Source organism: Saccopteryx bilineata, chromosome 1 (genome assembly GCF_036850765.1).
Source record: "Saccopteryx bilineata isolate mSacBil1 chromosome 1, mSacBil1_pri_phased_curated, whole genome shotgun sequence".
Classification (NCBI taxonomy): Eukaryota; Metazoa; Chordata; class Mammalia; order Chiroptera; family Emballonuridae; genus Saccopteryx; species Saccopteryx bilineata.
Genome location: NC_089490.1, coordinates 158,320,192 through 158,345,457, shown reverse-complemented (window position 1 = coordinate 158,345,457; position 25,266 = coordinate 158,320,192). Strand labels below are relative to the sequence as shown.

Here is a 25,266-nt window from a genome sequence, read left to right as displayed (position 1 = left end):
TGGGCGCTGGGGATGGCTCCTTGGCCTCTGCCCCAGGCGCTAGAGTGGCTCTGGTCACGGCAGAGCGACGCCCCCTGGTGGGCAGAGCGTCGCCCCTGGTGGGCGTGCCGGGTGGATCCCAGTCGGGCGCATGCGGGAGTCTGTCTGACTGTCTCTCCCCTTTTCCAGCTTCAGAAAAGAAAAAAAAAGAAAAGAAATGAGAAGAAAGAGAGAGAGAGAAGGAACGAAGGAAAAGGAAAAGAAAGACTGCAGAATTAGTGATAATTAATCCCCTTGGCATTGTGGGGAAAGGATTATTCTGAGGAAAAGTTTGGAAAGAAACTGTTGAGAACTATAAAGGGTGAGAGATTTTAGCTTACTTGCAAACTAACAAGTTAGCCTGCTAGTTTCATGAATGCTCATAGATGAGATTCCAAGGCCAGAGACAAAGGGTGTTAGTTTATTGCTAACACCCATAGCAGTAGTCAAGAGTATGATCATTAGGGCCAGTTTTTGAGTCTTAACTCCCACAAGCCCATGTGATGAAGACCACAGGAGGTGGCATCACAGGGGGGCTTAAAGACCTGAAGCTGATGGAGCCCGACTATTTCTTAATAGAGAGAGGATCACCAGACCTTCTGAAGAGAGATATTACTTCTGCCTTCCAAGGCTGTTAATCATAGAAAAATCCTTGGAAAGACAGTCCAAAAAACAGTCAATACCTCTGTTGCATACAGACACATGAGAAATGTGGAAATTGTCTTCCAACAGAAACCAAGAATGGAAGTGTGTCAAGGGAAAGGAATCCTACATCCTAAGCTGTCAAGTGGTCAAACTGAGGCAGGAACCGGGAGCTGGAGAGATTCAGGCTTGCTGAGTCCTAGTTCCAAAAGCTAACTTTGCACAAGTCCCTACTCTGTTTTAATGAGGGCCTGCCTAGTAGCATAAATACCTTCCAAACTTATTTCACTTTAATCTGCACATGTTGTGGAGTGAAGAGATATTACAGTACCTTTACGCAAGAGGAAATAGATATTTAAAGATTGTGACCTGCCCACTTATTCAATCAGGGAACAAGAATCAGATCTTCTCTCACCTATTTCCGCCTTACCCCAAGGGTAATAAGACTTGCCAAAATTAAATAAACAACTATGCAAGAGTGGACACAGATCTTTGAATAAGCACTATAAATCCTAAGTGGTGAAAACACTAACCGCGCTGTACCACCCATACTCGACTACAATCCAAAAGGGGGGCTCACGCTTTTCCGACCTCGCGAGCCTGACATTTCGGGGACTGGTTAAAGAAGGGGCTCTTGGACTTCACTTTCCATTACAAATCGAAAGTAGGTTTCCAGTGACAAGGAAGTCCTACTACAGCACCGCTAGGAAATTTATCTCTAGCTAAATCCGGACAGACCGCAGGGTGCTGGCGGGTACAGTGGAACACACCCACTCAACCTAGCTACTCCGGGGTTTTCCACCTGACCGGAAGTGGGGCGGAGCTTCTGAGCATGCACCTCACGATTGGCCGGCGCCGCTGTCGTTCAGCGCTCGGAGGGAAAGGGGCTGGGCTTCGCTTACCCAGGGTCCCGGGAGCCGCGAGGTGGGTGGGAGCGACTGGAGCGCAAGTTGCAGCCAACTCAGCCAGTGGCCGGTGCCATGGAGCCGGCTCCTGAGCTGTACTCTGGGCCTTCCAGCTCCTTCAAGGAGGAGCTACTCTGCGCCGTCTGCTATGACCCCTTCCGGGATGCCGTGACTCTACGTTGCGGCCACAACTTCTGCCGGGAGTGCGTGACCCGCTGCTGGGAGGGAAAGGTGGCGCCCACCTGCCCGGTGTGCAAGGACCCAGCGATCCCCGCCGACCTGCGCACCAACCACACCCTCAACAACCTGGTGGAGAAGCTGCTGCGCGAGGAAGCCGAGGGCGCGCGCTGGGCAGGCCACCGCTCCCCGCGCCTCTGCCTCCTGCACCGGGGCCAGTTCAACCTCTTCTGCCTCGACGACAAGGAGCTACTGTGCTGCTCGTGCCAGGCCGATCCCCGGCACCAGGGACACCGCGTGCAGCCAGTGAAGGACACTGCCCACGACTTTCGGGTAAGCGCGGCTGTGTGAGGGAGGTGGTCCAGCGCGCACATGGTAGCAGCCTGAGTCCGACTGGAACCCAGTAGGCCGACCCCGCCGCTCCCTCCAGTCCAGCCTGCCAAAGCGGAGTGTGCCCTGTCCCGCCCCTGTTCCTGCAGTCAGCTTGCTGGTGTCGCCTCAGGACCCCTACCTGGATGACTCTGGTAACTTACAGAGGCTGGCTTTTTCATCAAAACCAGCCCAGGGGGCCTGAGATGGAAGCAGAGAGAATGTAAACAAGAAGTGTGAGAACTGGGGTTTCAGGTTGTTCTCAGGACAGTCGCACGACTTCTTAGGCTATACACCCTTTCTGCCAGCGGGGTGTGACCCACGCCTCCTTGAGAAGCACAGGTGTGTATAATGCTCAGGAAACCTGGAGCTCAGCACACTCAGGTTAGAGGTTCAGGAACCCAAGGCCTAGCCTTGGATATGGATGGAGCCTTGAGATCCCCCACACTGGTCACCTGCTTCCCCAGCTGGCCACTGTGTTGTGTAGCTGTGGAGAGGCTTCTGGCCCTGGCCCTGACCCTGAACAGCTGACCTATTTTGAATCACTTTCTCAGCATCCCAATGCCTGGAGTGTCAGTGGCTATAAAGTAAGGAGCAACTTACAAGGCAAATTTACCTGGGGAATGTTTTGGTATAGAAAGGAAAAACGATCAGAAAATAAGAATTAGCCATCTCAGAAGTTTTTAAAATTTTTTTTCTTTAACCCACAGTGAGAAATATGTTCTCCATTTTGACCTAGAACACTTATGTATGTAGCAGTTGAAACAAAAGTTCTCTGAAAATGTTGATTGCACTCTGGCATTTTCTATTGTATTTCTGCTTATTGTTTTATTTTAAAATTTGCACAGAGTATGAAACACTAGTTTATTTCATCACCTGTAATACGTGGGTTAGACCCACAGTTTGGAGATTACCAATCTGGTAGGGAGCTGAGCGGAGTGTATTGAAAAGGAGGGTACTGCAAGAACCCCCCCCTGCTTGGTCTACAGACACTGTTTAGTTAGTTTGTTTCAATGCCTTTCTTAAGAAATATCAAAAGTTGGTTAAAGTTTCATATGCTTTTTGTCAAGGCCAAGGGCACCAAGGTAAAACCCCCAGGTCTGGACTAAGCCAGGATTCAATATCAGTGAGCCAGTTACCAGGAACTACATATGGTCTAATGACAACTTTCTGTTTATTCAGCAGATGCCTTGTGTTGCTAGGTCCTGGGGACAAGACAGGACACAAGATAAACAATAATTTGTACCTTCCAGGGGCTTCAAACTCCTGAAGGGATGGGAGGGATGAGGTGTTAGCCAGGTGAAGAGGGTGAGGGAGGGGATTTCAGGCAGGGGAAGCAGCATATGTGTAAGGGTCCAGAAGCAGGAAGTCCTGCCTTTCCTGGCAGCAGGAGCATTTCAGAGTAGTTAGAATGAAGGTGGAGATGCAGAAGGAGCCAAGAGGCCTCGAGTCTTGGCCTTCATCCTAAGGACCGTTGGGAGCAGTCAGAGGGTTTTAAGCAGAGGAATGATGCGTCAGATCAGTAGGCACTCAGGGCAGTGTCTGAACAGGCAGGGAGACTAGTCCTGAAAGATCTGAGGAGAATACAAGGTAAGTATGCTCAGCCTGATACAGAGTGGAGCTCATTCACACTCTTGACAACTGTGTACCAAGGGCCCGTTGCGTTCCAGGGCCTCTTCTGAGTGTTGATGCTGCAATCAGTAAGACAGAGACTGCGCCCCATGGATTCACATGGCTGGGAGGGAAGACAGTAGTAGATAGATAAATTGTAGTTCTGATGATTGGAGTGGGTGGTGGCTGTGGGGGAACAGTATGGGAAGACTGGAGGGGTCTGGCCCTGAGGAGGATTCGACTGTGTGCTATGGGGCCCCCTGAAAGCTTTTAAACAGAGATTTCTGTGATGAGATGTGCACTTTAGAAACGTCACTTTAGCACCCATATGAAAAATTCAGCAAAAATAGTAATCATACTAACCAACACTTTTTGAGCACTTCCTATGTGCCAGGTGTTTCCCTGTCAACAAATTTAATCTTCACGAGAACCCTGTGAGGTTGTATATTAGTTTCCTAATGCTGCTGTAGTAAATTGCTACAAACATGTTTAATACAGCACAGATTTATTACATTGCAAGTCTGGAGGTCAGAAGTCCTAAAATCAAAGTGTTGGTGGGATGACATGCCTTTTGGAGGCCAGGAGAGAATTTATTTCCCTGCCTTGTCCAGCTTTTAGAGGCCCCTTCGTCCATCTTCAAAGCACATCATTCCAACTTCTGATTCTTATCCCATTACCTTTCTGAATAACTCTATTATCTTTGTCTTATAAGGACACTTGTGATTATGTGGGACCTACCAGACAATCCAGGATAATTGCCCCATCTTAAAATCTATAATTAAATCACATCTACACAGTCCTTTCTTCCATATAAGGTAATAAACTCACAGGTTCAGGGATTAGGACATGGACATCTTTGGGAGGACCATTCTTCAGCTTGCTATAGGTAGGAACTGTTCTCATGTTACAGACAGTGACACTGAGTCTCAGACAAGGTCAACCTGTTCCAAGTCACAGAGTAGGTACTGTAGAGTTCACCTGGGCCTTGTTCCACCCTAACTCTGGTCATGGACTTTGAGAGAAGCTTTCTTGGTCCCAGGGTAAAACTTTCCCTGCTGATCGTCTGTTCCAGGAACAGTGAGGGCAGCTGGCTGTGTGGGGGGATACTTAAGGCTTGATTGGATGAAAAGCACTGTCAGTGAGCTGATTGAGTGCCTACTATGTGCCAGGCACAGTATGTCTACTAGAGGAGAGTGAGCAGCCCTGGCCTTTGCCTTCTTGGAGTCCATTAGGCACGACTGAATAATAATAGTCACACTACCAGTTACATGGTTTCAGACTGTGACCTCCCAGGACAGTACAGGATACGATGGGCCATTGTTACAAGGAGGCCTGTTCTTATCTGACAGGCATGGAAGGGGTTTCTGAGGAAGCGATTTCACAGCAACCCAGAGACATGCTGAATGAGGAATGGGGCACCCAGGACAGATCCTGCAGGGCACTGAAGGGCAAATTAAAGATCTGCGATTTTGTCCTTTGTGCCATGGGGCACAAAGGGAAGGACTGATGAGGTTTCAGAATGTGACAAAGTGTTGACACTTTAAAGTGTGTGAGAGACCCTGAGGGGATCTTAGCAAGTCCTCTAGTGCAGTGTTTCTTAAACTTGAGCAATGTACATATTCTTAAAGGAAAAAACATTCCAACAGTGTGCCTTAAATTATTATATTTCTCATGTACAAGCACAAAACTAGCATAAGTTCCTCTTGCTTATACCACATATAGATAATAAAACCAAAAGAAGTTACAGAAGTACAAACAAAACTAAAATCAATACAATTGCAGTACAAATACTAATGACAGGGTTTGATTTTGCTGAAGCTAAAGTGCCATTCCTGGGTGCTGTGAGGGTCTCTGGCAATGCTTGGGAAGCCCCTTTCCACTGTTCCAAGTGATGACTCGATTCACCAGCCAAACTTCTCCTGTTTCCAGAACTGAAACTTTTCTGGGATGTAACTAGCCTTCATTTGGTAGCACACCCTTCACTTGTAAAGTGTATTTCTGTTTTTATTAGGCCAAAACAATGAAAGTGGTGTAGACTAGTGTCAAGGAAGTTGTTAAGGCCCTGGCCGGTTGGCTCAGTGGTAGAGTGTCGGCCTGGCGTGTAAGGGGTCCCAGGTTCGATTCCCAGCCAGGGCACACAGGAGAAGCGCCCATCTGCTTCTCCACCCCTCCCCCTTTCCTTCCTCTCTGTCTCCCTCTTCCCCTCCCGCAGCGAGGCTCCATTGGAGCAAACATGGCCCGGGCGCTGGGGATGACTCCTTGGCCTCTGCCCCAGTCGCTACAGTGGCTCTGGTCGCAACAGAGTGACGCCCCAGAGGGGCAGAGCATCGCCCCCTGGTGGGCAGAGCGTCGCCCCTGGTGGGCGTGCCGGGTGGATCCCGGTCGGGCGCATGCGGGAGTCTGTCTGACTGTCTCTCCCCGTTTCCAGCTTCGGAAAAATACAAAAAAATAAATAAATACATAAAAAATAAAATAAAATGTAATTTCAAAAAAAAAAAAGAAAAGGAAGTTGTTAAGAAGATACAAATGTGGGTACTGAGCTTGTAGGAACCGAAAGTGTGCATCAACGCAGTTTATAAGGTGATTCACAATAGGCTCATCTTAGTATTTTTTAGGTGATCACTGAATGAAAACACTAATTATAAACACTCATGGAAAGCTTGCACATCCCCCAAATACTCAAACCCAGAGCCATCGGGACTGTGAGGAGATGATTACATTTGAGGAACCTTGGAGAAATATAGCGACTCATGCCAGTCACAAGGATTGAAAGTGAAACATCTGGGATTAGAACTCAGGTTTCCTGACTCCCAGTCTAGCCTTCCCTCTGGTTTCCATCTCCAGAGCAAATCCACCCTGAGCCTGCCCAAGTTCCAGGCCTCTGAACTGCCTTGTCAAGACCCCTTCATACTTATCCCGTGGGACTGACCTGATGGCCATCTGCTACCCTCCAGCCTCTTTCTATCCCAATCTTTTCCCCTCCCCCTCCTCCTCACCCTTCCCTCTTCCCCTTCCCCTTCCAGGGGTACCTTCTTAGAATCAGTCTGGCCAAATCTAACCTAGTATTCCAGGAACTTCTTAAGTCTTCCCCCTTCCAATTCTTTCCCTTTGTTTGCTATCCCAGGTCCCCTCAAACCCCCACGGGCTAGGCCCTACCAGACCCAAGGACACTGCAGGACGTTCTTTGCCTACCTGGCAAGGTAGGAGCCCAGGGTCAGGATGGGGCCTTCGTGAACACTGCTCAGGAGGCTTCCAAGTTACAGGGCCCAGCACTAGGTGCGTAGTAGACACCTGCTTCTTAAGGAAGGCTTACACCAGGGGTCTCAAACTCAACTCAGCAGGTGGGCCGCAGAGCAAGATCACAGCCATTCGGCGGGCCGCACTAGGTCTACAAAAGGCAACTGTTACGCAACACTTTTCTCACTGCAGTTGAAAACAAAAAAATCAGTACAACAAGCACAATCGTACATGCAGTTTACTCAGTGTCACAAAACGACCAGAAACTGTAGTTCGCATCACAACTGCTGTTAACTAAGCTAATATCTAGCTAGGACGCTAGAGAAATGAAAAATACAAGTAGGCCCCTAGGCTTACTTAATTTTATCCAAAATATTTTGAACTTCGTGGATTAGTCTGCGGGCCGCACAAAATTGTTCGGCGGGCCGCGAGTTTGAGACCCCTGGCTTACACCATGAAAAAGGATGAGCAGGGACTCTGAGTTGGTGTTGGATAAGAAAAGGGTCTGTTGTCTCAGATGCATTAATGCTACCCATTTAGGATAAGAAGCTTGGAGGGGCTGAGCAAAATGGGTGAAGGAAGCCCAGAGGTACAAACTTCCAGTTATAAAATAATTAGGGCATGTGGGTGTAATGTGCAGCGTGGTTACTATAGTTAATAATACTGTATTAGAAAGTTGCTAAGGGAGTAAATCTTAAAGTTCTCATCACAAGAAAAAAAATATGTAACTATATATGGTGATGGATGTTAACTAGACTTATTTTGAAGATTATCAAGTTATGTTGTATAACTGAAACCAATATAGTTTTATATATTATATCTAAATTAATTTTTAAAAAAGAAAGAAAAGAAGCCTAGAAAATACCAGTACGAGAAGTTGCCTGGTGCACCCTTGTAAGCATTTGCATGGCCTGACTTGTGGGGTCCTCACGGCCATGCTATTAGCTGGGTTGCATTCTCGTCCCAGAGGTGCAGAGAGGTTAAGGAACTTGCTCAAGATCACTCACTACTAAGTGGAGGGGCTGGGATTTGAATCTAGGTAGCCCGGTGTCATGCCAGAGCTCTTAGCTGCTTCATCAGTTTGCCTGAAATCAAATGTTTGAAATAGACAGGGAAAAAGACATGAACTAGAGACGTATGTCAGGAAATCCTTGTGATGGACCAGTAAGCATGAACAGAGGAAACTTCATTCATCGTTGTCATGAGGAAATTTGAGAGACCGTAGAAACTTTCATGCCTTCATCTTGAAGCTAAGGAGCCTGACAACCGCAGAGAGACATTTTCACCAGTGGTTAGTGACAAAAACAAGGGTACAAATCAGTTTTTCTAACTTCCAGTCCAGGAGGTGGGGCAGCATAGTGGAGGGAACATGGGTGTTCTGTGCACTCGTTTATTGGGCGAGTAGTTAGTTGAGCATCTACTTTGTGCTAAGACCTACAGTGAGTAAAACAGTCTCTACCCCTGCAGGGCAAGCCTTCACTCCTTCTGTGAAGGTTTATTTTTTTTTAATATTTATTTTTATTTTATTTATTCATTTTAGAAAGGAGAGAGAGAAACAGAGAGAGAGAGAAACAGAAAGAGAGAAGGGGGAGGAGCAGGAAGCATCAACTCCCATATGTGCCTTGACCAGGCAAGCCCAGGGTTTCGAAACGGCGACCTCAGCATTTCCAGGTCGACGCTTTGTCCACTGCGCCACCACAGGTCAGGCTGTGAAGGTTTATTGAGCACCACTGTGCTGACTGAGAGGATGTGGCTGTTAGGAATCGCCCCCTCCCCCCAAGCCTGTAGCGTTTCCAGCAGAGTGAGGCAATTATCTGAGGTAGTGAATGGGATGGTACAGAGGTACGGGGGAGCTGTGAGAGCCCACAGAGCTATGCCTGAACTCTGCTGGGCAATCAGGCTGGCTTCTCAGAGGAAATGAAATGGCCCAAGCTGAGTTTTCAAGGCCATGTAGTAATAGTTGGGGTAAGCAGGTAGGGATCAGTTAGAAGCGACAGCATATATAGAGCCTCAGAGGACAGAAACTTGGCTTGTTACTGACAGTTCAGACTTTAGACACAGCCCTTGCCCTTTGGTAAGTACTTGCAAGGGTCCTGCAATGATCTTAGGAGGTCATAGTTATTCTTTCTCTTACCACACCCTCTTCCCTTCCTGTTATACCACATAGCACTGTGTTAATGGATATTTTGGGTAAAATAATTTTGTAAAATCCTTAGTTTTAAATATGAAATTGAAATTTGCATCATAAAGAATCAAATTGTAATTTTAAAACTCCATGTAGACTATCTAATCACATTCGTAGTCCTGTAGTGTAAATAAAAACTTCCTGTTTTGTATATGTTTGTAACTAAGTAATCTTGAATGTTAGAATTTGATGCAAAAATCAGAGCTCATTTGCTCTTTGGGGCTTGGGGCCTGGGTGACGTTCCAGATGTGTCATAGGCCACTTAGGTCTGCCCAGGGCAATGGTGACTATATTAGTACAGATGGGGTTCACAGCAGAGCCCTCATAGTGACCTGCAGTCTCTGCTCATTCAGGCACTCCTTGGGCTAGCAGGTAAGTAGGGCCCCGAATGGCAAGTCTAGTTGTGATACAAGTATAGTAAAATTAGAACAAAAGCAAACATGAAAAGTATTGTTTAGATTCATTTGAATTCATACTTTTTAATGTAATGTTTTCTGGGTTAACCACTAAATGTAGAAAAGGGGAAAAAGTGGAATAAAAAATGCATAGAGCCTGACCAGGCGGTGGCACAGTGGATAAAGCGTTGGACTGGGATGCAGAGGTCCCAGGTTCGAGACCCCAAGGTCGCCAGCTTGAGTACGAGCTCATCTGGTTTGAGCAAGGCTCGCTGGCTTGAGCAAGGAGTCATTCACTCTGCTGTAGCCCCCGAGTCAAGGCACATATGAGAAAACAATCAACGAATAACTAAGGTGCTGCAACGAAGAATTGATGCTTCTCATCTCTCTCCCTTCCTGACTATCTGTCCCTATCTGTCCCTCTCTCTGACTCTGTCTCTGTTAAAAAAAAATGCATAGAAAATCCAAAATATAAGACAAAAAAGAACAGAAAAAGAAATATTGAACAAGCAAGACAAATAGCACAGAACAAGAATATAAGTTTAAATGCAAATATATCAGTAATTATGTTCAATATCCAAGTTCAATGACAAAAGTTGTCAGACTGAATAGGAAAACAAGATCCAATTCTGTGCCACTTAAATATGATATGTTAATATATTGAAAAATACATTTGAGCCCTGGCCAGTTGGCTCAGTGATAGAGCATGGGCCCAGCATGTGGATATCCTAGGTTCAATTCCTGGTCAGGGCACACAGGAGAAGCACTGCTTCCCGTCTCCCCCTCTCACTTCTCTCTCTCTCTTTCTCTCTCTCTCTCTTCACCTCCTGCAGCCATGGCTCAGCAGGAGCAAGTTGGCCCTGGGCAGTAAGGATGGCTCCATGACCTCTGCCTCAGGCACTAAGAAGAGCTCTTTAAGAGCTCTTTCCCGGAGCAACAGAGCAATGCCCCAGAAGGGCAGAGCATCACCCCCTGTGGGCTTGCCGGGTGGATCCTGGTCCAGATGCATGTGGGAGTCTGTCTCTGCCTTCCCTTCTCTCACTGATAGAAAGAAAGAAAGAAAGAAAGAAAGAAAGAAAGAAAGAAAGAAAGAAAGAGAGAGAGAGAGAGAGAGAGAGAGAGAGAGAGGGAGGGAGGGAGGGAGGGAGGGAGGGAGGGAGGGAGGGAGGAAGGAAGGAAAGATAGATACATTTGATAAAATTCAATGTCCTTTCAGCATTAAAAAGAAAAACCGCAAGCTAGAAATGGGAGAAAGTTCTTAATCTTGATTAAGGGTATCTAACAAAAAGCGTATAGCAGATACTATACTTAATGGTTAAACATCGAAATTTTACTAAGATCAAGAAAAAGACAGGAATGCACATTATGACCAATTTATTCAATTTTGTACTGGAGAGCATAGCTAATAAAGTGAGTCAGGAATTATAAATAAAAGGGGTAAGGTTTGAAAAGACAGATGTAACACTGGAATAGGGTGTGTAGTATTGTGGTTAGGAAAGTAGCCTTTAGTGTTGGGCAGTCCTGATTACAAATCCCAGTTCTGCTACTGTCTGTAATTTTGACAAGTTACTGAACTCCCCTGGGCCTTATTTTCTCTGCATAATAGGAATACAGTGCCTACCTAGTAGGAATGTAACGTGCACAATAATAACTGCTTGTTAGTACTAATACAATCTGGTTGATCTCACCAGCTGAATTAAACCAGGATTCTCTAAGTGATTGAAAAATTTGGGAAGGATACAGGACTATCCCTGCCTCCTGTCTATCTTCACTGTCCCATAACTCCCTACCTGTCAGGTTTAAGGGAGGAGATTTGGGCTGTGGTGTTTGGGGCCAGCACCACATTGTGTGATGTGAATGGGCAGCTGCTCCTTTTCTGTCATTCATACTCATTTGGCCAATCACAGAATTGTCCTCTTGGATATTATTATATGACTTTGTAACAGAATATCTTCTTCCACAAAATAAAACATTAGGGTAGTATTTCAGTGGCCGTGTGGGACACTCATACTAATGCTATTTTTGCTACTGAGGAGACACACCTTAGAGATGATATACTACAAAAAAAAAACTATTTTAAAAATCTGTTAAATATTTCCATGGCCCTGGCCAGTTGGCTCAATGGTAGAGTGTAGGCCCGGCATGTGGATGTCCCAGGTTTGATACCCGGCCAGAGCACACAGGAGAAGCACCCATTTGCTCTCTACCCCTCCCCCTCTCACTTCTCTCTCTGTCTCTCTCTCTCTTCTCCTCCCCTCCTGCAGCCATGGCTCAATTGGAGTAAGTTGGCCTTGGGCACTGAGGATGGCTTCATGGCCTCTGCCTCAGGTGCCAAAAAAATGGCTCCAGTTGCAACAGAGGGCAGAGCATCGCCCCCTAGTGGGCTTGTCCTGTGGATCCCAGTTGGGGTGCATGTGATAGTCTGTCTCTGCCTCCCCTCCTCTCAGTAAAAAAAAAAAAAAAAAGTCTGTTAAATATCCAGAATGAGTAGAAAAGAAAACAAAACCTGCAGAAAATGAAACCAGTCTTATTTTGTTTTCTGTAGCACAGCAGTTAAAAAAAATGAGTGCGCAGTAGGGCAGATGGGCTAGTGGTTACATGTTGCTGTGTAACAAATTACCAAATTACCCCAAATGACCTAAAACAAAAAGTATCTATTATCTCTTGGTTTCTGTGAGTCAGGAATACTGGCCTGACTTAGCTGAGTGCCTCTGCCTCAGGGTCTCATGATGCTGATGTCAAGATATTGCTGGAGCTGTGGTGTCAACTGAAGGCTCAGCGAGGCCAAGATTCCCATTCAAGCTCACTCAAGTGGTTGTAGGCAGGATCCAGGTCCTCATGGCTGTTGGTTGTAGGCCACCCTCAGTTCCTCGCCCCATGGGCTACTCCCTAGCATATAGTCAAGCAAGATAGGGCTAGAAGGAGTATACACAGACTTTTTGTCACCTCATCTCAGAAGTGACATCCCATGACTTTTGCCATATTGGATTGGTTAGAAGCAATTCACTAGGTTCAGTCCACAGGAGAGGGGATTCCACCAGGGCATGAATACCAGGAGATGGGGATCGTTGGGGCCGTTTTATAGGCTGCCTCCTTCATTCTGTCCTCTGGCCAGATTCTTATCCCTCCCACATGCAGGTACACTCACCGCCCCATAAGATCCCATAGATCCCATAGGTTTCATCTCATTATAGTATCAGCTCGAATTCAAGAATTTCTTCATCCAGATTAGGTCCGGGTGGGATGAGGCTTTTGAGGACAAACCTCTATTATCTGTTGGTGCATCACAAATCACCTCCAAATTTGGCAGCTTGAAACAACAAACTTACCTCATAGGAATGAGGGATCATGGGGGGTCGTCTGAGAGGCTACCTTCCACCATTGTCTGGGTTCATATCCTTATTCTGCCACACACTAGCTGTGTGCCCTGGGGCTATCGCTTCCCCTTCTGTGCTTCAGTTGTTTTCATCTATAAAATGGGGCTAATAATATTACTTGTCTAACACGATAATGTGATGATTAAGTGATATAATTGTAAAGTAATTAGCACAGTCTCTGGCATAGTAAATACTCAATAAATGGTAGTCGTTTATAATTAATGTTATTAGAATTGGTTGGGTTTTTTTTCTGAAGAAAATACTTGAAAAGCTTCCTCAGACTATAGAGAGAAAAAAATAAAGATAGAAAATGTTAGGCCTTGCATATGTGAGAATTCAACCTAAAACTAGTCCCAGTTTTTGTAGGAGATCAGAACAATAGTTAAAGTTTAAGAAACAAAAACTATTAAACAAAAAGGTATCTGAATCTGCTGATTAAAGTATTTCACACAATCCAAGCACAATTAGAATATAGGGATAAGGCTGGGATTTGAGGAGACACAGTAGTTTTAGATAGGGACATAGTAGTTTTAGATCCAGGGGAATAACTGGATGAGCCCTGTAATCAGACCTGTTAGTTAGTGACTACAGGCCAGTCCAGTTTAGAAAGTCACAAAGAGAGCCTGTAAGTACATTGTCTTTACAGTTAAATACACAGCTCAGGATTCATGGCTGAGCTGGACCAGCTTTAGTCCCGAATAGGATGTATCCACTCTATGCTGTACTGTGACCAGCTTGAAAGGGAATAGGACCCCCTCAGCCCTATCTCCCTATCTGTAGCAGGAATGAAACAATGGGGTTGGGTTAGAGGATTTCTGAAGGCCCTTTATGCTGTAAACGTCAGGGTCAAGGTCAGGGTCATACTTCCTGCTGTTCTCTGCAGTGCTTGGACAGATAGGGTTCAGTAATTGTGGTTGAGTTTTTAGACATGGAACTCCAGTTGTAAATGTGTCATTCTCCCCATCTAGCCTCCACCCCTAACCTGCCTCCTGGCCTCCCTCTCATTCCTCCCATCAGGCCAAGTGCAGGAACATGGAGCACGCCCTGAGGGAGAAAGCCAAGGCTTTCTGTGCCAAGTGGCGCTCCTACGAGGCCATCACCAATCACAATCAGGTATGTGAGCACTCAGGCTGTTTGGCAAACTGGGACTGCCTATGGCCATCCGGGGGATAGGTGAGGGTGGTCTGGCCCTGACCATGGCTGTTGACACAGTCAGCCTTCCCCAGCCCTTTGGTCTAGCACCGCCAAGCTCTCAGACACTGATTGAGGCCGTGCTGCCCGGGCCTCTTTAAATACCTGGGCATGGCCATGCCAGCAATTGTGGAAACAGCTTTAAAGGCCACCTGTGCCATCTGCACTATGGGTTCAGACTAATTTAACCATGCACCACACTTCTCCATCTACTTGTGTGTTCAAGCTAGTGAGGGCCTGATGTTCAGTAGTTAGTCATCTTTCCTGGTCACTCTCCATATCCACTCCATCAGCAGTCCTGCCCCCTCTGTCTCCAAAATACGTCACGTCCATTCTACACTCCATATCCACTGCCACCATCCTGATCCAAGTCACCATCTTACCTCACCTGCCCTCCTACCTGGATCCCAGGGTTCCTTCACTCTGGTTCTGCAATCTGCTTGCCACAGAATGGATTGCTCTTTTAGAAAAATGCATTGATCATACCACTGCTCTGCTTCTAACTGGCCAGTGGCTTCTGTAACACACACAATAGAATCCAGACTCCTCGCCATGGCCTCTGAGGCTCTCATCCAACCACTTCCTGCTCCTCAACTTCATCTTCCTCCCAAGCAGGGCTGCGCTCTCTGTTCCAGCCACACTGGGCTGCTTTCTGTCCCTTAAATGAGCTGTCTTCTGGCTGGCTTTTCCTGCCTGCTCTGTTTCTCTTCCTGTGTGATAAGAATCAGCCCAGATTTCGCTCTCCCTTCCACTATACATCATCAGACTTTTTAGCTTGATATTTCAACGGTGCCTTTGCATTTCTTTGATTAGTAAGTTTGTACATCCTTTAAGGAGTATAAGACCCATTTGCATTTCTTCTGTGAATGCTAATTCCCAGTCATTTTTTCCTGGAATATTTATCTTCTTGTGGATTCATAAGAGCACTTTGTATATTAATAATATGTTCTTATATATATTTATATATATGTATGTCATACATTTTTCCTAGTTTGTCATTTCTTTTTCAGTGAATTATTTTCACTTTTTTTGTTTATTTTTACATTTTCAGTTAATGATTTTATCATCATATTGTCAGAGCCATAAGCTTATATTGAATTTTTAATCTGAAGATGTAGATTACTAACCTGCTATTGCTAGAGCAAACACTTTGAGGTGTTTTTCCAACAGTCATCATGAACTATACAATTTGTATATTTCAATAAATATGTCTTTACCTTCATTAGTGGTCTCTTGCCATACAAAACTTCTTATTTTATATGTATTTAGTTATTTCATTCTTTGAGGCTTTTCAGTTTCATATTATAGATAGTAAGAAAGGTCTTTCTCATTGCAAGATGAGAAGTATTTTTCTGCTTTTTCTTAGAGTACATGTGTGGTTTTACTTTTTTAAAGTTTTTTTAGTGATTAGGAGTGTGCATATATATTAATGATTCTGTTTTAAAATAAATACTTCTTACCACTTTTTTGGTAAGCCTCTTGATCAAACAAATTTGAAGTCCTGAGATTGGATAGTTGCTATTTGCAGCAATTCTTTTCTGTGATTTAGGATTTTTTTTTTCTATTTTGTAGCTTATACACAAATACAGAATATTGTATGTTGAGGAATTCACAAGACTACAGTTGTCGTGTATCAGCAGCAATTTCTATATTTAAAAAATTAATCAAAGCAACCTCATTATGCTGTTTGACTTATTTTAAATATAAACTTGTAAAGTTGTGCTAAGAAAGCTGCATCTAAATTTTATCCATTTGGGTTCTACATATGGGTTTGGGGGGGGGATTGTTTTGGGGGTTTTTTTTAGTAGTTTCTTGGCCCTGGCTGGTGGCTCAGTGGATAGAGTGTTTGTTGGCCCAGCATATGGACATCCTGGGTTCGATTCCCAGTCTGGGCACACAAGAGAAGTGACATACCTGCTTCTCACTTCCTCCCTCTCCCCCTTCTCTCCCTCATTGGTTTGGTTGGTCAGCAGCAGCCTTGGGTGCTAAAAATAGTTCGGTTGTTTCAAGCATCAGCCCCAGACAGGGTTTGCCAACTGGATCTCAGTTGGAGCACATGTGGGAATCTATCTCACTATCTTCCTCCTTCATCTCACTTTTAAAAAAAAAGAAAGTAGAGTTTCTTTGCTAAAAATCTGATGGTCTGCCTGACCTGTGGTGGCGCAGTGGATAAAATGTCGACCTGGAAATGCTGAGGTCGCCGGTTCGAAACCCTGAGCTTGCCTGGTCAAGGCACATATGGGAGTTGATGCTTCCAGCTCCTCCCCCCTTCTCTCTCTCCTTTCTCTCTCTCTCTCTTGTCTCTCTCTCTCCTCTCTAAAAATGAATAAAAAATAAATAAAAACAAACAAACAAAAAAACCAAAGTGCTAGACCATACCAAGGGGAAGGGTGGGGTTTAAAAAAAAAAAAAAAAAATCTGATGGTCTGTGGGACTCCTTTCCGTAGGTGAAAACTGTGTGGCTAGAAGAGCGAATCCGGCAGGAGTTTGACAAGCTTCGAGAGTTCTTAAGAGTGGAGGAGCAGGCCATCCTGGATGCCGTGGCCGAGGAGACGAGGCAGAAGCAGCTTCTGGTGGAGGAGAAGATGAAGCAGCTCATGGAAGGCACAAAGACTCTGGATCGTGAGATCAAGCGGCTGCAGATGGAGATGAAGGAGGATGATGTGACTTTTCTCATGGTGAGATGCTCATCCTCTTCACTCAGTGACAGAGACCAGATGTTTAGAAACTAGTGGGGAGCTGGAGACCAGCAGCCCTAGGCAACCCAGTCTTGCTGTGGCTTCCAAATCCTGGTCTGGAAGAGCTTCCTGACCGCATCCTCTGCTTGGGTCAAGAGACTGAAAAGATTTTAATCAGAGCCGGGTTCCTTGAGGAACTGCCAGGCTGTTCTCTGAGAGACTGCACCATTTTACATTCCCACTAGTGATACATGAGGATTGCGGTGTTTCCTCATCCTTGCCAACACTAACCTGTCTTTTGGTCATAGCCATCATAATGGGTGTGAAGTGGTACTTCTTACAGTTTGGATTTGTATGGCTAGTGATGTTGAGCATCTTTTCATGTAGTTGGCCATTACGTGTCTTTTTTGGAGAAATGTACATTCAAGTCCTTTAGCCATTTTAAATATTGGGTTGCTTGTCTTTTTACTGTTGAATTTTAAGATTTTTTATATATATATTGTGGATACTAGACCTTTATCAACTATATGATTTATAAATATTTTCTTCCCTTCTGTGAGTTATTTTTTCACTTTCTTCATGCATCCTCTGAAGCACGATCTTTTTCATTTTGATGAAGTGCTACTTCTGTGTTTTCTTTTGCTGCTTTTGGTGTCATGTCTAAGAAACCATAGCCTAGTCCCTGACCAGGTAGTTCTGTTAGTTAGAGCATCCTCCCAATACGCCAAGGTTGCAGGTTTGATCCCTGCCCAGGGCACATAATAAGAATCAACCAATGAATATATAAGTAAATGGGACAGCACATCAATGTTTCTTTCTCTCTCTCTCTCCTCCCCCCTTCCTCTCTTTTAAAATATCAATGACTAAAAAAATTCTCAAAGAAAAAGTGAGGCCCTGGCCTGTTGGCTCAGGAGTAGAGCATCAGCCCAGCATGTGGATGTCCCAGTTCGATTTCCAATTAGGGCACACAGGAGAAGCGACCTTCTGCTTCTCCCCACCTTCCCCTCCCCCCTTCACTCTCTCTCTCTTCTCCTCCCACAGCCATGGCTCAGTTGGTTTTAGTGCATCAGTCCCAGTCACTGAGGATGGCTCCATGGAGCCTCCGCCTCAAGTGCTAAAAATAGCTGGGTTATGAGTGTGGCCCCAGATGGGAGTTGCCGGGTGAGTTCCTGTTGGGGCGCATATAGGAGTCTGTCTCTCTATCTCTACTCCTCTCACTTGGAAAAGAAGAAAAAAAAAAGTAAATAAATAAATAAATAAATGAGACAGGGCTAATAGTCTGATAGAGGGCACTATCAGGCAAGCAAAGTTTGGGAACAGTGGACAGAAATTTTTTTTATCTTAAAAAAAAAAAAAAGCCATAGCCTAATCCAAGATCATGAGTTTTATAGTTTTATTTCTACATTTAAGTCTTTGACCCATTTTGAGTTCATTTTTATATATGCTACAAGGTGGGAATCCAACTTCATTCCTTTGCATGTGGCTATCCAGTTGTCCCAGAATCATTTGTTGTAGACCATTCTTTTTCTATTGAATGGTCTTGGCACCAATTGTCTGTAAGTGTGAGGGTTTATGTCTAGACCTTCAGTGTCCACTAGTCTACATATCTGTCCTCATGCTAGTACCACACTGACTTGTTTACTGTTCCTTTTAATGAGTTTTATAACAGGGAAGTGTGAACCACCAACTTTGTTCTTTTCCAAGATTGTTTTGGCTATCTGGGTCCCTGGAATTTGTATATGAATTTTAGGATCAGCTTATCGGTTTCTGCAAAGAAGCCAACTGGAATTTTGAAAGAAATTGCATTGAATCTGTAGATCAATTTGTGGGGGGGCGGGGGGGGGGGATATGGTCATCTTACCACTGTTAAGTCTTCTGATCCATGAACATGGGATATATGGCTCCTTTTGAGGTCAGAGACTTATGTTTTCTCTTCGTCTATGTTTGTGTCTGATTTTTTCTCTTTCAGAAACACAAGAGCCGAAAACGCCGGTAAGTTGCCAAGGCTGATGGAGGGGAGGGAGAGAGCAGGTAGAAATACCAGGCCTGCACATCCCACTGGCTTCAGGGCCAGGCAGGTAATAAAGCTGCTGGGTGTAATATAGGGGGAGGGGTGGGGACTAACAAGATGGAGAGAGCCCTCTTTTATGGCATGCCACTGGTGCAGTGTTGTTTTCCTGAGTGTGGGGCACTAGTATCCACTGGTGGGGAGATAAAGCTCAGTTCTGCACGGGCTCATAGTTCTCCGTAGTCATCCCAACATTTAAGCTCATTCCTTGGTCAGGCCCCTTTCTCTGAGAGCCTCGGGACATATACTGGTTTAGGCTGATGGTTGTACACAGGGATGAATAAGGAAGAGCTGTGTCTCATTTAGAGCTGTACAAAACTGGAAGAGAGTGCTTTGGGCAGTGGTGAGTTCCCTGTCACTATAGGTGTTCAGGCGAAGGCCAGTGACATCTTCATACTGTTGGAGTAGAGGACCTTTAAGGTCCCTTTCGACTGAGACATCCTATGAGGAGGTGAAATAAGTGTGATTTCTGCCCACAAGGATGGCAACCGTGTCTGGGAACCTCCTATTTACATTTATCTCAGCTGGGCCTAGTACTGAATCCTGAAGCAGAATGAGCTGCCCAGTTGGCTCCTGGCTCATCTCCCGTCAGAGCCCAGTCTGGGTTTGTTAGGTGGGGGGAATTTAGGCCTGTGACAAGGGAAGAAGTCCAGTTGTTTGTTGAATCTAGCTGACCCAGTTAGGCACGTAACATGTGCGGCCCTGAACCTGCCCACAGGCCCAATTCTCCTTCCCAGCCTCTTCTGCACCATGGAGCCAGAGCCCATACAACCTGGCATGCTCATTGACGTTTGCAAGTACCTGGACTCCCTGCAGTACCGTGTCTGGAGGAAGATGGTCATGTGTGTTAAATCTGGTGAGTGAGGCACAGGCAGGTGATATAGGCAGAGGGGTTACTTCCTGCAAGGCAGAGAGGCAGCTGAACTCACCTTCTCCAGCCTCCCATTTCATCGGACCTAGTCATGCCTTGACTGACTAATCCCTTCTCCAGCCTCATTCAGACAGGACCCCGGCGTCCTGCTTTTCCTCCCCTCCTTACCTCACTGCTCAAACCCCTCCTGGCAGAACTCCTTCCTCTTTGGGTCCTGACACTTGGCCACCTCTTCAGAAAGAGAAACTGACTTCCCTCTCTGTTCAGAACTTTACTGTGTATATAATGAAAGACCTCCTCAGGTCAGGACTGCCTCTCAAGGTGATTCCAGCCCACACGATAGCTATGTCATGTGCTATGAGCTGAACGTTGTGCCCCACCCCAAGATTCATATATGTATTTAAGTCCTAACTTTCAATGTGATGGTGTTTGGAGGCAAGGCTTTTGGGAGGTGATTAGGCTCAAATGAGGTTGTAAGGGCGGAGCCCGATGAGGGGAATTCCTGTCATGAGAAGAGACAGAAGAAAGCTGACTTCTCTCTCCATCTTGTGAGGACACAGCAAGAAAGTGGCCATCTATAAACCAGAAAGATGGCGCTCACCAGACCCTGGCCATGGTGGGTACCCCGATCTCAGACTGCAAGCCTCTAGACTGTGAGAAATAAACTTCTGTCTTTAGGCCCCCGAGTCTATGGTACTTCTATTGTAGCCACCCAAACTGACTGAGACCTCATGATTTTACAGGGAGAACATGTTACATGCTTTTCTAAGACAGCACAGGATTTGTATGAGCATCAGGGTCCCTTCCTGTATTGGCTGTCATAACCAAAGACTGTGAACTGGATGACTTAAAATGACAGAAATTTATTCTCACACTGCCAGAAGCTAGAAGTTCAAAATCAAGATGTCAGTAGGATCATGCACCCTCTGAGCCCTGTAAGGGAATCTCCTCTGTCTTCCTAACTTCTGGTGTTCACAAGCAATTTATGGTAGGCTGTGCACTTTAATCTCCACCTCTATGGTCAGCTGGCTTTCTCCCCTCACTGTGTAGCTTCTTTTTACAAGGACAACAATTGTTGCATTAAGGACTCACTCTATTCCAGTCTAATTACTGTACATCTGAAACAAATAAGGTAACCTTCTGAGGTACTGGTTGGGACTTACATGTATCTTACGGTGGGGCACATTTCGACCCTTAACACTGCTTCTCAGCCCATGGCAGGTGCCTCCCTGCACTGGGGCCAGGTGGGACACCGTTGGGCAATCTGGGGGACTGGGGCATCAGCTGACGTGGCAGAAGGGCAGGATGTGAGGTTCGCTGATTTCACTCTACTTTCCCCCTCTGTTCCCAGTGCCCTTCAGCTTTGATCCGAACACCGCAGCTGGCTGGCTCTCCGTGTCCGATGACCTCACCAGTGTCACCAACCACGGCTACCGAGTGCAGGTGGAGAACCCGGAGCGCTTCTCCTCGGCGCCGTGCCTGCTGGGCTCACGTGCCTTCTCCAAAGGCTCCCATGCCTGGGAGGTGGACCTGGGGGCGCTGCCCAGCTGGCGGGTGGGCGTGGTGCGCATCCACCCGGACTCTGGTGCCAAGGGCCACGCCCTCAGCTGCTATCAGGATACTCGCTCAGGTTTCTGGTATCTGTGCCGCACACAAGGGGTGGAGGGCGACTACTGTGTGACCTCAGAACCGGCCACGTCACCTCTGGTCCCCTCCATCCCACGCCGCCTGCGTGTGGAGCTGGAATGTGAGGAGGGCGAACTGTCTTTCTATGATGCTGAGCGCCATTGCCACCTCTATACCTTCCACGCCCGCTTTGGGGAAGTACGACCCTACTTCTACGTGGGGGGCACACGGGAGGACAAGCCCCCGAAGCCTATGTGCATCTGCCCCCTGCGCATCACCATCAAGGAGGAGCTGGATGGCTGAGGGCGGCCCAGAGCCTGCCAGATGCTGCCCAGGTGCTGTGTTGTGATCCTGCATTCTTTCTCCCTCTTCCTTCAGCCCACATTCACCTGGGCACCTCTACCTCCTGCTTTCTTACCAGGACCTTGCTACTCAGTTTTTGATCCTTCTGCGTGGCTTCAGACCCCAAGCCTCCCTCTCCATTTTTGGTCTTTTCTCCACCCACAGTTGAAAGTCACCCAGGAGATAGTTGCTGGCCAGGCTCTCCCCAGAGTCCTGGCATCTTCAGCATGGGAATTTTCTGAATCCTAATTCCAAGATTTCTGGGGATAATGTTTGCCTCTAGAGTAGACGTGCTTTAAAATTTTTTTAATTTACATTTTATTATTCAGGTGTGGTAAGGCCCTCAGACCAGGAGACAACTGCCATTGAAAAGAGTTTGTTCCTTATAGTTGCCAAGAGGAAGGGCCACGCTGGGGTGGTGGGGGACAACATGTAAATGCACCAGGTCCCCGAGGAGGCAGAGGGAGTGAGGGGAGAGTGTAGGCAGGGACTATTGAGGTTTTTACAGGAAGGAACAGATGAGGCATCTACAGGGTGGACAGATTTAGGATTGGCCCTCGGAGAGGCAGTTCCCCATGGTCAGTGAGTTGCAGATTTCAGAATATAAAGCATACAGAAAGTAATAAAATATAGTTAACACAGGGCCGTGGCCATGGCTTTGGGGCAGGACCAGGGATCGGAGTCCTGCCCCAAAGCCAACTTTAAAACTGCTTCATAGAGCCTTCCTGGGGCACCTGGAGGCTCAAGAGAAGGCTGCCCATTAGATCAACTCTGATTTGTCTCTTTACACTTCCTGGATGATTTCCTCTGAACAGAGGGTCCCCAAGCACTTAAAAAACACAATTTATAAGCCATGGTTTAGATCAGGGGTCCCCAAACTACGGCCCACGGGCCGCATGCGGCCCCCTGAGGCCATTCATCCGGCCCCCGCTGCACTTCCAGAAGGGGCACCTCTTTCATTGGTGGTCAGTGAGAGGAGCATATTGACCATCTCATTAGCCAAAGCAGGCCCATAGTTCTCATTGAAATACTGGTCAGTTTGTTGATTTAAATTTACTTGTTCTTTATTTTAAATATTGTATTTGTTACCATTTTGTTTTTTTACTTTAAAATAAGATATGTGCAGTGTGCATAGGGATTTTTTTATAGTTTTTTTAATAGTCCGGCCCTCCAACAGTCTGAGGGACAGTGAACTGGACCCCTGTGTAAAAAGTTTGGGGACCCCTGGTTTAGATGGTGGGTTTCAAATAATTTAACAACTAGTTCTCTGCCCTAATGACCACTTTAAGTATAAAAAATTGATATGCTGAAAGGTAGTTTATTTCATGCATTTAATACTTAAATAAGACCAATAAAAGAGGTATACAAAACTAGATTATGTTATAAGAAAGTTATAAAATATTAATGAAAAAATATTAAATAATACCTGACAAAAAGTAAATAAAACCTGTTATTTAAGATATTTCCAGTGACAGCTTGTCATTCCCTGCTGGTTTGGCACTTTTTACTTATATGTTTGTTTACTGCGGTAACAAACATGAGGGAATTAAAATGTAGTATTTCATCAAAGGTATGAGTTTTATGAAATGAATATTATAAGCATAGTTCCATCAAATTTTTTTTACCTATGGATGGAATGAACATTACTACAGGCACTTAGAATACACTGTTGCGCAGATGAACGTTAAAAAAGAGTAAGGAATGTAAATTTGCTATTTCCACATTGGGCTGCTGCCGAGGCACCCACCTTAGAGAGAACCCTAATTATAAGTGCCATTTTAACAGGTTCATCGAACTCAACAAAAAATTAGATATCGGTTCTGTCAAACTGGCTAAATCCCACCACTGGTTTAGGTCCATTCCCTCTCTGGGCCTGGTTTTATCATCTGTAAATGAGACCTCAGGACTGGAAGACAATATGCTTTTGTAGTTGCCGTAGAGGAAACTCCTTGGTCACTGTTATAAAAGTATGAGATGGGTCCCTGGTCGGTTGGCTCAAAGGTAGAGCTTCAGCCAGGTATGTGGAAGTCCTGGGTTCGATTCCCGGCCAGGGCACACAGGAGAAGTGCCCATCTGCTTCTCCACCCTTTCCCCTTTCCTTTCTCTCTCTATCTCTCATCCCCTCCCGCAGCCAGGGCTCCACTGGAGCAAAGTTGGCCCAGGTGCTGAGGACGGCTCCATGCATGGCCTCCGCCTCAGGCGCTGGAGAATGGCTCCAATTGCAGAGGAGCAATGCCCCAGAGGGACCGAGCATCACCCCCTGGTGGGCATGCTGGGTGGATCCCCGTCGGGCACATGCGGGAGTCTATCTACAACCTCCCAGTACACACACCCACTTCTTACTTTGGAAAAATATAAAACAAAAAAGTATGAGACGGGAAAGAGAGAGGGTTCCATGCATGGAGGGTGTGCAGGGGGTGAGAGGGAGACACCTGTCTTTGCTGACCTCAGCCTGTTCATTCAGACTCTGCTGCTTTTTGATTTTTTATCCCAATTTTTTATCCCTATACTATGCCTGTCAGGCTTGTACTTCCACCTTCTTTTCCTCACACATGCCTACAGGTAGTTTTTAATGGTCAAATCACCATGTCCTGGGGACAGCATCACAAAAGGAAGTATTTTCCTGTAGTAGTGATGTTCCTTCTCATTGGGAGCGCATGTTCCTGGCTGAGGATTCACGTTCTCTCTCCTACCTCGACCCTTTTCACAGAAAAGGATAGTTTAAAGAGAAATGATGATTCAAAACTGTAATTTGGTTATAAATGTGATGTATACTTTGGTAAGGGCCACGGGAGGGACATGGAAGGAAACTACTGAGTAAAGGCAACCAGATGCGAAGTGTGAGGATGCTGGCAACTCGCAGCAGGCCCTGCTAAAGGCGCTCGGACTGAGAAAGGCTCAAAAGCTCAAGGCACTTTGTACCAAACACATCTGAGGCCAGTGTGCGCTCTCTACAATAAAGTGTTTAGTCCTTCTAATATAATTTTTATGTAATTATCTTGATCAGAAATTATTGTTAGTTATGATAAACTTTTTTATTTCTGCCTTGGATGTTTGAAGATTTTTTTACGGGGTAATTTGGATGGCCTGAACTCCTTTTTATGAAAATAAAAATATTTGACCTAAAATCCACTTCTTTTGACATTTTCCTTTTAACATTCTTATAAGCAAAAGTTCATAGTGTAGCATGTATTCAACTTTATTACTTTTTCTTATTGAATAATATTCTGGTGTAGGCATAGACTATGTTTTATATTAACATTTTATGGTTTTTAGACATTAAGATTGTTCCTACTTTTTTGGCCATTATGCTGCTGTGAACATTTGTGTACAAGGTTTTGTATAGACATGTTTTTATTCTTTTGGATATATAGCTAGGAACAGATTGTCTAGAACACGTGGTGACTCTGTCTAACCTTTTGAGGGACTGCCAGTCTCTCTTCCAATGTGACTGCACCATTTGATATTCTTACCAGCCGCTTGTGAGCGTTTCTGCTGCGCCATATCCTCATAAACATTACCGTGTGTCTTCTAGCCTAGCCATCCCAGTGGGGATGAATTGGTATTTCACTGT

The 25,266-nt window shown here is 45.6% G+C and overlaps 1 protein-coding gene across 1 annotated transcript; it reads left to right on the top strand.

The window, feature by feature from the left end:
- Nucleotides 1–1,547: 1,547 nt before the first annotated feature.
- Nucleotides 1,548–24,392, top strand: TRIM35 (tripartite motif containing 35). The gene is made up of 6 exons (XM_066278562.1): nucleotides 1,548–2,075; nucleotides 13,934–14,029; nucleotides 16,555–16,785; nucleotides 18,755–18,777; nucleotides 19,591–19,709; nucleotides 21,076–24,392. The coding sequence occupies exons 1-6, from the start codon at nucleotides 1,641–1,643 to the stop codon at nucleotides 21,651–21,653; spliced, it is 1,482 nt and encodes a 493-aa protein (XP_066134659.1). The 5' UTR covers nucleotides 1,548–1,640; the 3' UTR covers nucleotides 21,654–24,392.
- Nucleotides 24,393–25,266: the final 874 nt, after the last annotated feature.